At 42.3% G+C, this 14613-nt stretch overlaps 1 protein-coding gene across 1 annotated transcript in view; it reads right to left on the reverse strand.

The window, feature by feature from the left end:
* WWC2 (WW and C2 domain containing 2) overlaps positions 1–14613 on the reverse strand; it is a 265651-nt gene that overhangs the window by 56025 nt on the left and 195013 nt on the right. Inside the window, exons 12-13 of the mRNA XM_068278746.1 lie at positions 2544–2655; positions 908–979 (exon numbers count right to left, since the gene is read on the reverse strand). Of these exons, the coding sequence (XP_068134847.1) occupies positions 908–979; positions 2544–2655 (184 nt within the window). The remainder of the gene's footprint in view (positions 1–907; positions 980–2543; positions 2656–14613) is intronic.

Raw genomic sequence — 14613 nt, forward strand, 5'->3', positions numbered from 1 at the left:
GTGAACATCATTGCAATGTGGGAAATAACAGCTGTTTTACGGTTTACTGCGATTTCCAACTGCCCAAAAAGCAAGCAGCATCTCCCGTCACTGACATCACTTGCCAGCAGGGTGTCACCATGTGATAAATGTCAGAATGTAAATCGGGGAGAGGAAGATTTTACAATGAGCAAACACTGACTAAATCATTTATACCTAATAAATAGGTATATAATAAATAGGTATAATAATATTGTAAAAATGAAGCACTTATTTTATTATTATCACTGGAGCTCCTTTTTAAACCCAAGTAAAGCACATCACCACTTTCAGCTTAAAGTTTGAGCAATACACAATTTACAGTTAGACCAGAATCATTTGATAAACTTGTGCTGGAAAACATTAGAAATAATTGATCAGACCAGATGAAAATTCTCAATCAATTGAGGGAGGAGCGGCGGTAGATCGGCGGTGCATAGCATAGTGCAATGCTGCGCTCCGATAGAGTCGCAACTAATTTCAAAGTGAAACCTATTGAAAATCTATGTTCAGTATGGTGAGTGATTCCATCCCTCTCTGATCAGATTCAGATAAGAGAGGGATCGATCTGTTTGCCATATTGGGTAGCAATCTATGTGTGTATGACTACCTTTACACTGACAGCACTGTGCAATTCAGTCCAGACTCATTACCCACCTGAACATTGCTGTGAAGGAGAGGACAAAAAAAGGATATGAAGACAGAGTCAGATACTTCACTTAAAAAACCCCCCCAAAAAAACAAAAACCAAAACAATCATTTATCGACATCTGTCCATTTGTCTCAGATTCAACTTTAAGTGGCCAGGTGAACTGAAACAAATTTAGTTTCCCCTGCGGTTGGAAAATATATATGGACAACAAACTGACATCAATGAATGTGGACCTACCTCAATATTAATTGAACTTGAGCTGCCCCAAGCATTGGATATTCCTCGTTAAATGGTGTATCTTCACAAGTCCTGGCAGACAAGGAGTTAAAACGTGTTACCGTAATTTAAACCGCTTCAGAAAAAAAATTGCATGTTTATCTGCAATACCATGACTATACTGCATATCGGTGTACAAAGAACCTCCATAGAAGTTATGATGAAATATATATAGGCACAAACATACTCCTTTAAAGCTAGGCTTCCCATGCTCATCTTCTATGATAGAAATCTTCTCTGGAGAATTGCCCATCAATATAAAGGTGGCCAAACGATACAATTTGCTGAATGATTGTGTAGAAATTATTCTTTATATAAGCGTTTGGAAATGATCGTATGGGTCCATTAGGCTGCTTTCACAGTAAGACGTTACAGGCACACGTTAGTGCAGCCTGTAACGCAGCCCACCACACAGCAATAAAAAAATCAACGGGCTGTTCACAGTGCCCACGTTGGGTTACATTGTAACGCAGCAAGTTATAAGAAAGTGCTGCATGCTGTACGGTATATGCGGCTGAGCCGCGTTAGACTGTTTGCACATGCTCAGTGATGTTGGAGGAGGTGGTCTCCCCTCCTTCTCCGCAGCCAGCCACATGGCTAATTAATTAATATTCACTGCACTGTGACGTGCAGTGTTTACTTCCTGGAGCGGCCGCTCTGTGCGGTGATTGGCCAGCGGGATTCGCATCACGTGGTCTCCGCATCGCACAGCACAAAAAAGGAGCACTAAGAGCTGCATAACGCGGCTCTTGGTAGCGTCCTCCTCCAGCACCACCATGCGTTACATTAGGGGCACGTTATGCGACCTACAACGTCCTCTAAAACGCAACGTCCTGGTGGGAAAGAAGCCTTAAGGCACAAAAATCTCCTAAAGAATCCGATCTAATGAATGAAATTGATCCAATTTTCGGATCAATTTCATTAATCTGACTGGACTGGTTAGGAGATTTTTGTCTATTAGTGGACTACTATTATTTCCAATCGTTCATATGAAGAATCATTTATAAACAATCATTCAGCAAATTGTATCGTTAGTGACCACCTTAAAGTGACCATGAGTCGAGGAGGAATAAAAGTTGTATACATACCTGGGGCTTCCTCCAGCCCCCTCCGTGCAGATCGCTCCCACGCCGGTGTCGAAATCCTCCTAGATGCTTCAGTAGCAGCCCTGTACTCCACAGCAAGTCGTGTGTACTGCACATGTGCGGCCCGGCCGCATGTGCCCACCCACCCTGCAGCGCCCCCTTGCCGGAAGCGAGACGGGAATGCACTTTAGCAGCACTGCGCCTGCAGGAGAAAGGGGCTGCTATCAGTGCATCCAGGAGGATTTAGACACCAGCGCAGGAGCGATCTGCACAGAAGGGGCTGGAGGAAGCCCCAGGTATGTACAAAAAAAAAAAATTTAGTCCCCTTCGTCTCAGGTTCATTTTAAAGCTATTTTCCAGACATACAAAGAAATAATAATAATAACAATATGCAAGTGGCCATGGCTGTACATGCCGATTACGTTTGCAGGTGCTGTCTCACATTAATACCCTATTTAATGTTCAAATGACATGCACTGCCATGTTGGCAATTGGTCTACTTTAACACTTACTGTTTTACACAAGCCTCATATACACCACTGTCACCGGCCACAGACTCATCGGATACCGCTGCAGAAACACAAGCAGTCTTCTCTTCCGCTGACTTTCTTGGGAAACTCACATCTAAAGTATTACACAAATGATAAAAACAAACAAAACAGAACCAGACCATTAGTACTAAAACCAAATAATCTCTCCTTAACACCAGCACATAGACCAACCTTCCATCAAGAAGAAAAAGTAATCGACATATTAGAAGGAAACAAACTTTTTTGAAGTTATACTACTATACTTTCAACATAAAACGAGATTTAAAGTGTACCTGAAGGGGAAAAAAGTGCCCCTAGGCCCAGGGGGTGCTTATATCGGGAGGGGGAAGCCTCTGGATCCTAAAGAGGCTTCCCATTCCTCCTCACCAGAGGGGATCCAGTGCTGACTTGAAAATTCCGTTATTGGGGGTGCACGCATGCGCACTAGCAGCTTACAGTTTGTGCTCCGGTGGAACTAGCCAAACCCGATCAGGTCCACTCTACTGCACAGGCGCTAGTGCACACTGCAGTAACCACTGTCCTCTCTACTGCACAGGCGCTAGTGCACACTGCAGTAACCACTGTCCGCTCTACTGCACAGGCGCTAGTGCACACCGCAGTAACCACTGTCCGCTCTACTGCACAGGCGCTAGTGCGCACCGCAGTAACCACTGTCCGCTCTACTGCATAGGCGCTAGTGCGCACCGCAGTAACCACTGTCCTCTCTACTGCACAGGCGCTAGTGCGCACCGCAGTAACCACTAGCCTCTCTACTGCACAGGCGCTAGTGTGCACCGCAGTAACCACTGTCCGCTCTACTGCACTGGCGCTAGTGCGCACCACAGTAACCACTGTCCGCTCTACTGCACAGGCGCTAGTGTGCACCACAGTAAACACTGTTTACATTTTAGGGGCCTGCGAGTGCTGTAACTGAGGGACAGAGAGGGACAGAGGAAGCCTCATTAGGATCCCGGGGCTTCCCCCTCCCGAGGTAAATATCTGTTTAGTGTTACAATTTATCTTTAAGCTCGCCTCAACGTCTCAATAGTTTAACTCTACCTTAAATAGTAAGGCTAAGTTATAGAGGGATACAAGATGGCGTTCCACTAGGTAAACCTTGATTGACAGATTGACTGTGCTGAAGCACGACCTATCAGTTGCATTTACAGTCTATAACAAATCCCAGATTCTATTAAAGGGACAAAACAATCAAGCCCATGGTGGCAGTATGTGGCTTGATGAGACCACAGACCCTATTGTGTAGTAAAGAGGACATTGCAGATAAGATCAGAATGATTAGTAACAGCATATAATAGGCCAGAATGGTGATCTCATATTTAGGTAGGGGTGGAGCAATATGATGTGTTTTATATTGAACTTTATAGGTGTGTTTATTAAAGGAAACTTGGGATACACTTTAGAAGTAACTGCAATAGAATTTATGTGATTCTTTATAAGGGCCGCAGAAAAAAAAAATGTCCCAGTAATTTCAATTTCCCCACAGTATTTATCTTGAATAAAATTCACCTGTAGTGCATAGGTATGAAAAATTAAATACTATTTTTCAGCGGTTTGCTTTGTCTTCAGTCATTATGGGACTAAAGCATCTGTGACTGGTTGGTCACCATCAGATGATCAAGTCATTCAATTTGTTGGAAGACCATGGAACATGGTCTTCAGTTGCTATGGGACTAGGGCGTTTATGACTGGTTGGTCATCATCCAGGGTTAGCTAATCAATCACATGGTCAAACTAATTACATGCCTCTCATTGAGTAGATTACATTGCTCAGCTCTACCTGCAAATGGAAAAAAAATCAGTAGTTCGGGATATTTGCATAATTGATTAGGACCCAGCTGTCAAACATTTGGTGACGTAGCATTACAAATGAGTTATACAGAACCAATATCTGCCTTGACACTGTTCAGAGCAAGAAAGATGCAGAAGTACAGCTATCTATAAGATTACATGTTGGCACTTTCTGTTTTCTTTATGTTCACATGATATTCTACTCAGCACAACATAAACATATTTTGTGCATTATTATTTGAGATGTGTTTTCGGAGTTTTGCAACTTTCCTTTTATTTCACTTGGCACTCGTGAAAGAATATGGTTTCATTTGAAATGACAAACGTTCAAAAGAACCTCCCTGTTGGTTACATCTCAACTTGTCAAAAAAAGCCCTTTATTATCCCAATAACCGCATTCCACCATGCACAGCACCTCCTAACTTTTCATCTGTAACCCATATTCACAGCAGAGTCCCCTGCAGTGCGCTAAAAGTCTTCATTTAAAGGCACATTGTGAAGTTCCATGAGGGGCTTTCATCCATGAGTGAGAAAGTGTGTTGAAATGCACTGTGCTCCCTTCTGAGCGCAGCCCTTACATCTTGTTAAGATGTTTAAAGTTCCCTGGATCTGATTGCTGAATGTCTTTCTTTAAGGTGTTACAGAAGAATGCTGATTTTCCTCCCTTTTAATGATAAAGAAGCTTTTCATACATCCTCATGTGATGGGGTGAAGGTGGTGACATGATTTATTGATTACCCGCAGGAATAGACGCAGACGTCCTGAAACTCTGCCAGTGACAGGCACTGACTCTGGGAGGACTTCACAGTCATTGTGACTCACATCATGCCAGCAGGAGCTTGCGCTTAGTCCGGATTAATGGCAGGGAAGGAGCCTTCAAAATTCACCTTGTGGATGTTCTCTGAATGGGACACACTTTAAAGAAACCGGTGCCAATTTAGCAAATTTAACTCGTTCCTCTATCAATTGGCTCTCTCGTTACTAGCGCCTCATGTCTTCGTGGGATGTGACAGAAATCTTTGTAGCAAATCAAACTGATCATGAGCACAGGAAGATGTAACTATATGAGACCTTAGACCTCTATATGTTCAGCTGTAGCACACCCGGCCATATTATCTAAAAAAAAAAAACCAACAAGATGAGGAATCTTGGACAGAAAACTGTCTAGATAGGATGTAGCTGCCAGCTGTTCCTGAATTCCGGGGAATTGTCAGGGTCTGAAGACTGTTCTTGCACCCAAAAGGTTTAGTTTTCAAAGCAAACAGAAGAACTGTAAAATCACCATCTTTCTGCTTGTTAAGTAATTTTTGATTCACTTCCTGGAACAACATCTGTATGAACAGTGTACATTTTCCTCATATTTGTGTGGGTTTAGACCCGGAACCTAGGTTTCTTTCCTTATCCAAAAATATGCAGATTATTTTACATTCAAAACCGGTCCTAGCGAACAAAGGATATGAAGGCTGCACCTGATATATGGGCAAGGACTGATTTATACGTTGTGGGTCCCTAGGCTGAGAATGTTGTGGCTCCCTTTTCATGTGCAGCAGCATCCCTCCCGTTCAATGTGCCGCCCCCTCTTCCATGTGTATCATGCATTTACTATAGTCCTCCTATTCATTAACAGCTTTGTTGGGCATCAGTTTGCCTATTTCCATAGCCAGCTTGCCTGGAGATTTTAAAATAAATTTCGTTTATACATGACTCATTGGCTGGTCACTTTTTACCTGAGGGCGGTAACCACCAACCCCCCTCCTTTTAAGCGGTTTTTAAACATTTTATACTAATCTGGCGCCTCTGGTACTCCTTATCCTTCATTGATCTAGTCCACCCTTGGTGGAGGGGTGTATCCCCGTTTTTCCTGTCTACAGAGAGCGACTTCTTAAACCTGAGTGGGGTCAGGTCATAATTCTCCCCACCTGCACCATCAGTGGTTGCCTTAGTGGTAACCCAGACTTGTGAGTATATCTCTTATTGTTACTCCAACTCTTTCCATTTAACAAAACATACTACACTATATTTGGCTCTCGGTTTTCTCCCTTGCATTTTTCAAGCTCTATTTCCATTGGTTGCTCCCCATTTTCAACTTCCTCTTTCCAATGTAGCAAATCCTCATTTATGTTCAGTTGCCCCTATGGGCTGCTGCTGCCCAAGACCTTTCCAGAAATCCAGCAGTATATATGGGAAGGAGAGAGATGAAGGGTCCACATCATCATGACAAGGTGGAGGCATATAAATATTTATAGATGCGCTTGTTATGGGGGGCATGATTTGATGGTGGCATTGCTGCGGGGATTATGGTATGATGGCTACACTGACCCTAGACTACAAAACACACTACACAATATATAAATTGGCCCTAGACTACAATACATACACTACACGATACATACATTGGCCCTAGACTACGATGTATACACGACAATACATACAATACATTGGCCCTAGACTACGATACATACATAGACATATGCCTATGGTAGGGATTTGATTGTGAGCCCCTCTGACAGACAGGTGACAAGACAATACACTCTGTACATCGCTGCAGAAAAGGACAGCGCTATATGAATACTAAATAATAATAACCTCCAATATCCCTGAATCCCCCTGAAATCTCTATGTATACGTTTTGTATATCAGGTATGAACATAGTTTTGTGCTATCCATCCAATCCTGAGAGTGCCCTTCCTGTTTCCTGGACACAGGCAGCAACATTACCCGCAGGAAGCATTGATTAGTATAAAGAAAAATGTTATGTGTAAAGTATACCCCATTTACAGTTTTTACTTACTACAGTTTTTACTTACTTTAGTTTTTACTTAGTAATATTGTTTTACTTAGTAATATTGTTTTACTTAGTAATATTGATCTTCTCAAGATCAAGTTTATGCACTTTGTCAGATAAAGGTTATGTATAGAGAATACAACCACTGGAAAAAAAAAAAGACAATCATTTATTCAGAAAAACTAACAATTTGCTTCAATGGGGAAAAAAAAAGTATAGTAAAGATCAAGGTGGTTATTTCTAATCACGGTCCATGTGTTTCTGACATTGACTGAGGCCGGTTTCACACTGCTTATTGGCGGTAGAGGTGCACTGCGGGGACCACACCACCAAGAACAGGCCTTCGGGGATTACCCAGTTAATACACGTGAATTTCTGTCTGGCAGCAGGCCATGTAGGGAAGTGACGCTCTCTAGTGCTTATTCCAGAACCCTCCATTCTTTTTTGAACCACTGTTGGGTAAGTTGAATCTCCTCACAGATTGTTTCACACTGTGCTGAAGTAATCTTTGGTATAATGAAAAAGTAGTAGTAGATTTGATGATGGTGAGCTGCCGAGCATCTGATTGATGAAAATTCTGCCTATCTTTTCAATGGCTTTGCCATCCGGATAGCACTGCTATTTAAATATGGACGGCATGCTGCCGATTTCTGCAGCTCGCACCCAAATCCCTATAGCCCTGCCGGAAACGGCCACAGCTCCTAGAAGAAACTGGCTCTCAAAGGGAACCTGAAATAAGTTTTTTAAAAAAAGTGTTTCACTTACCTGGGGCTCCCCTCGCTGCAGCGCCGTTTCAGTATTACCAACTTGCAAGTCGACGGCCACTGCTCCTGCGTGGCACTGGCCGTACGCATCCTTGTTCGCGCTCTCGTCATCAGGAGCGTCCTGCGCAGGAGCAGTATAATAAAGTCTGTACTGCGCCTGCGGAGGATGCTTCCGGCTACGGGAGTGGGAACGAGGTCACGCAGGGCCACTCAGGCACAGTGGCCATCGACTGCCAGAAACAAAAGTGAGCCAGAGGATCCATCAGTACTGGCTCGGGCACAGGGCGGCTGCAGGGGGCTAGCAGAGGCCCCAGGTGAGTAAAACTTTTTTTTTTTTTAACTTACTTCAGGTTGCCTTTAAGCACACCTGATCTGAAAGAGATACAGAGGCTAACATTTATTTTCTTATAAACAATGCAGATAGCCTGGCTGTCCTGCTGAGCCTCTGTTTTCAATACCCTTAGACATCCACCCTGAACAAGCATGCAGATCAGGTGTTTCTGACTGAAGTCTGACTGGATTAGTTACATGCTTGTTTCAGATGAGTGATACAGACACCGCTGCAGCCAAAGAGATCAACAGGACTGTTAAAAAAAGGAAATAAATATGGTAGCCACCATATTCCTTTCAGTTAAGGTGTACTTTAACCTATTTTAGTTCCTGGACGTAGGTTCTACGTCCAGGAACCATGCGTGCTCCCGCGGCTGATCGCACGCACGCTCCCGGCCCGCGGTTCGTTAGCCAGGCAATCAGTGAATCTCCCCCGCTGAAAAAGCGACAGCTTCTCTCGGAAGCTGCGCTTTTTCTGGCTGTTGCCTCCCCCATGCGTCTAAGCGTATGTTACGCTTAGAGTGACGTCATGTAAACAAACTCATGGCCGCCATCTTGTGGCCAAAAAGTAAAACTACAACTAAAAGTAAAAAAAATAAAACTAAACACACATTTACATTATAAAACTATTGTTTACATCCCACCCTCCCAAAAATACCCAAATCAAATGTTTAATATAAAAAAAAAACAAAAAAACATTACAATAAAAAAAACATGTAAATATTTACCTAAGGGTCTAAACTTTTTAAATATCAATGTAAAGATGAAATATTTCTATATTTTTTTTATTTTAAAACTTGTAAATAGTGATAGATGGAAAACGGAAAAAATGCACCTTTATTTCCAAATAAAATATTGTCGCCATACATTGTGATAGGGACATAATTTTAACGGTGTAATAACCGGGACATATGGGCAAATACAATACGTGAGTTTTAATTATGGAGGCATGTATTATTTTAAAACTATAATGGCTGAAAACTGAGAAATAATTTTTTCCATTTTTTTCTTATTCTTCCTGTTAAAATGCATTTACAGTAAAGTGGCTCTTAGCAAAATGTACCCCCAAAGAAAGCCTAATTGGTGGTGGAAAAATAAGATATAGATCAGTTCATTGTGATAAGTAATGATAAAGTTATAGGCTAATCAATGGGAGGTGAACATTGCTCAAGTGAAAACGACGGAACGCGAATGGGTTGCGGTGCGCACAAATGCACCATTATGGATGCCGGCAAGGGTCGGAACTCGATCACTTGGACAACAGTTTGGGTTTGCGTTCTGTACGGATGTATCACTAACCTAGATGTTGGCTACATGTTCTGTTTCTATATAGATGGGCAGTTAAATGACGGCATGGCATATGACGGAGCAGAAGAATAACAATGTCCCCAGCCTGTGCACAGCCAAGGTAATCTGGTAACTCCAGATATTTCTATTGGGGAGGATTTGGTAGCTGCCTTACACAAGCTAGATTCTTGGGAGAGGCGACCCAGACTGACCACCTCAGCTGAAAATAATCTGCCGTGTGGCAACTTTCTGCAATGCTCAAAGAACCCTTAAAGAGACTCTGTAACAAAATTTTCATCCTTATTTCTTCTATCCTATAAGTTCCTGTACCTGTTCTAATGTGGTCTGGATTACTGCAGCCTTTTCTAGTTGCACTGTCTCTAATATATCTAATCCTCTTTTCTTAGTCAAGCTTTGTTGATCCAGGGAGGAAAGCACTGCCTCTGCTGTAATAGGGACAAGTTATGCACGCCCCCTGCAGGCTCTGTGTGCTTTGTTTATTCCACACAGACAGCGTCTCTGCTCTCACCTTCAGCTTGTCTGTGATGCAGTTTGTGAGGCTAGAAGAGGAGGGAGCTGCCTGTCACATGCTGAGAAACTGACTAATCCCAGACTGGAGTGCAGATAATTCACTATGTAATAAAAACTTGTAGTATATTGTAACATGATATATATATATATATATATATATATATATATATATATATATATATATATATATATATATATACCGTATTTTCCGGCGTATAAGACGACTGGGCGTATAAGACGACCCCCCAACTTTTCCAGTTAAAATATGGAGTTTGGGATATACTCGCCGTATAAGACTACCCCTCTTCCAACACACACCAAATTAAAATAAAAATTAAAAAAAATCATGTACTGGTGCTGTGTATGAACAGATACTGGTGCTGTACTGTATGTGTTACCCAGTATATAACAGTATATAGTCACTTGACTTGTTGCATTGGTCAAATCTCCTTAAAGTGGATCCGACTGGTCAGCTCTCCTTGTCTACCTGTTTATCAGAGCGGTATGGAAGAATAGATTGCGCTCCCTCAGCAGGGAGATCTGAGAGGCGGTAACAGGATAGGGTGTATCACCCGGCATCAATGACACCCGGCGTATAAGACGACCCCCAACTTTCCAGAAGACTTTTGAGGGTTGAAAAGTAGTCTTATACGCAGGAAAATACAGTATATATATATATATATATATATATATATATATATATATATATATATATATATATATATATATATATATACATACAGGATCTTCTCAAAAAATTAGCATATTGTGATAAAGTTCATTATTTTCTGTAATGTACTGATAAACATTCGACTTTCATATATTTTAGATTCAAATACACACAACTGAAGTAGTTCAAGCATTTTATTGTTTTAATATTGATGATTTTGGCATACAGCTCATGAAAACCCAAATTTCCTATCTCAAAAAATTTGCATATTTCATCCGACCAATGAAAGAAAAGTGTTTTTAAAACAAAAAAAGTCAACCCTCAAATAATTATGTTCAGTTATGCACTCAATACTTGGTCGGGAATCCTTTTGCAGAAATGACTGCTTCAATGCGGCGTGGCATGGAGGCAATCAGCCTGTGGCACTGCTCAGGTGTTATGGAGGCCCAGGATGCTTTGATAGCGGCCTTAAGCTCATCCAGAGTGTTGGGTCTTGCGTCTCTCAACTTGCTCTTCACAATATCCCACAGATTCTCTATGGGGTTCAGGTCAGGAGAGTTGGCAGGCCAATAGAGCACAGTAATACCATGGTCAGTAAACCATTTACCAGTGGTTTTGGTACTGTGAGCAGGTGCCAGATCGTGCTGAAAAATGAAATCTTTATCTCCACAAAGCTTTTTAGCAGATGGAAGCATGAAGTGCTCCAAAATCTCCTGATAGCTAGCTGCATTGACCCTGTCCTTGATAAAACACAGTGGACCAACACCAGCAGCTGACATGGCACCTCAGACCATCACTGACTGTGGGTACTTGACACTGGACTTCAGGCATTTTGGCATTTCACTCTCCCCAGTCTTCCTCCAGACTCTGGCACCTTGATTTCTGAATGACATGTAAAAGTTGCTTTCATCTGAAAAAAGTACTTTGGACCACTGAGCAACAGTCCAGTGCTGCTTCTCTGTAGCCCAGGTCAGGCGCTTCTGCCACTGTTTCTGGTTCAAAAGTGGGTTCATGCTTCCATCTGCTGAAAAGCTTTATGGAGATGATATGTGAAGAGAAGAACCGAGAGCCAAAATATAGTGTAGTAGATTATGATAAATGGAAGAATAAAGTAGAGTACAACAATATACTCACAAACATGGGTTACCTCCAGGTAACCACTATATAAGCAGGTGAGGAGATTAGCCTGTACTCACTCAGGATTAAGAAGTCGCTCTCTGTAGATAGGAAAAAAGATGGGGTATCCCCCTCCACCAAGGGTGGATATTCAGATTGACAAAGACAGAGGCGCCAAAAGGATAAAATCAATGCTTAAAAAGTTTAAAAATTGCTGAGGAGGCAGTGGTGGACTTACCTCCAGCAAGCAGACACAACAAGCTGTGTATTTCAAACAAATAAAATTTATTGGTACACTCCGGGGGCAGTCGCAACGCGTTTCGCAGGCCAAAAACCCGCTTCCTCAGGCAATAGTGGACGGAGTACACAACAACTTTAGGTCCGGGTAACACCTGGCGCCTGGAGATGAAGATTTCATTTTTCAGCACGACCTGGCACCTGCTCACAGTGCCAAAACCACTGGTAAATGGTTTACTGACCATGGTATTACTGTGCTCAATTGGCCTGCTAACTCTCCTGACCTGAACCCCATAGAGAATCTGTGGGATATTGTGAAGAGCAAGTTGAGAGACACAAGACCCAACACTCTGGATGAGCTTAAGGCCGCTATCAAAGCATCCTGGGCCTCCATAACACCTGAGCAGTGCCACAGGCTGATTGCCTCCATGCCACGCCGCATTGAAGCAGTCATTTCTGCAAAAGGATTCCCGACCAAGTATTGAGTGCATAACTAAACATAATTATTTGAAGGTTGACTTTTTTTGTTTTAAAAACACTTTTCTTTTATTGGTCGGATGAAATATGCTAATTTTTTGAGATAGGAAATTTGGGTTTTCATGAGCTGTATGCCAAAATCATCAATATTAAAACAATGAAAGGCTTGAACTACTTCAGTTGTGTGTATTTGAATCTAAAATATATGAAAGTCTAATGTTTATCAGTACATTACAGAAAATAATGAACTTTATCACAATATGCAAATTTTTTGAGAAGATCCTGTATATATATATATATATATATATATATATATATATATATATTATATATATATATATATATGATATACACACACACACACACACACACACACACACACACACACACACATCACTTCCTGGTTAGCGGCCATGTTTGTTGTTTGTAAACACTGCCTAAAACTGGCGATTAAAAGCCAGGATTGCTGCGGGGAGCGTTGGAAACGGCAAAGAGGGATCAAGGAGATCACAGTGACTTGATTGGTATGTTTTTACTTGTAAAAAACGGACAGTACAGATCCTCTTTAAAGAGAAACCGTAACCAAGAATTGAACTTCATCCCACTCAGTAGCGGTTACCCCCTTTCCCATGAGAAATCTATTCCTTTTCTCAAAACTGATCGTCAGGGGGCTCTGTATGGCTGATATTGTGGTGAAACCCCTCCCACAGTGTGATGTCAGTGCCTCACAGCTCTGAGGTCCTGACATCACATTGTGGGAGCCTTGTTGCATTGTGGGAAATAACAGCAGTTTCCAACTGCCAAAAAAAGCAAGCAGCATCTCTTTCCAGTGACATTACCTGCCAACAGTAAAGATGTCACCATATGATAAAATGTGAGAATGTAAATCAGGGAGAGGAAAGATTTTACAATGGGCTAACACTGACTATATCATTTATACATAATTATTGTAAAAATTAAGCACTTTTTTATTACATTATTTTCACTGGAGTTCCTCTTTAACAGTTGTACAGAAAAAAATGAAAAAATACGGTAACTAAATTACATAATTTTTGGAGAAAAAAAATATTGCAGGAAGGTATGTAAATAGACATACTTTATCTCATGAACTGTACTGTAAAATATATAACGAAAGAAAGTTAAAGAAAAAAGAACACAGGCCTTTAATAAGTAGGGTTTGTGCGATATATAAGTGGTCCCCAACCCAGGCCTGGCTTCTCTTTGTAGTTTTATTTATGTACAGCAGCGTGCAGCAAAGCATCACTAGGTGGCGCCATCCTCTCCTTATAGCAGTCTGCTGTGCTATGCCATGCTCTGTATGGAGCTCGATGTGGACATGTATTGGAGCCATAAGAAGAACAGTGCCACCTGGTGATGCTGTACTGCCGTCACCGTGAAAGAGGCCAGTCTCACAAACTGGCTCACCTATAGTAGGACTGCTCTGCTCGCCGGGAAAGAGAGTTTATACAGCAAAGAGGTCCTCAGGTCAAAAAAAGGTGGGACTCCTGCTATGCATACACATCTCCAAATGTTATTTCGAGGGCCCTTGAAATGTTCTTTAACTACCTAACGACCGTGTCACGCCAATGGGCGTGAACGTGGCTGCAGCCCCAGGACCGCCCAACGCCAATTGGCGTCAGATCCTGGGGCCGGCTACTGCAGGAGATCGCATGCAGGCTGCACGCGCATCTCCTGCTTGAGGGGCGGAGCTCCGCTCTGCCTTCAGTCACTCGGGAGACTGTAAAATGGCAAAACCGCCATCCATGGCAGCGCTGAACTGGGGACAGCCGTGTGACATGGCTGTCCCCCTGGGTCACTAGAGAGCAATCGGCTCTCATAGGCAGAAGCCTATGACAGCCGATTGCCAGGATTGGCTGGCTGGGGGGAGGGTGGGGTTTGGGAAACAAACAAAACAAAATAGTAAAAAATAGAAAAATAAAGAGATGAATATTTATAAAAGAAAAAAATAAACAACTGGGGGGCGATCAGACCCCACCAACAGAGAGCTCTGTTGGTGGGGAAAAGGGGGGGGGGGGGGGGGGGGCT

This window comes from Hyperolius riggenbachi, chromosome 1, assembly GCF_040937935.1.
Source record: "Hyperolius riggenbachi isolate aHypRig1 chromosome 1, aHypRig1.pri, whole genome shotgun sequence".
Classification (NCBI taxonomy): domain Eukaryota; kingdom Metazoa; phylum Chordata; class Amphibia; order Anura; family Hyperoliidae; genus Hyperolius; species Hyperolius riggenbachi.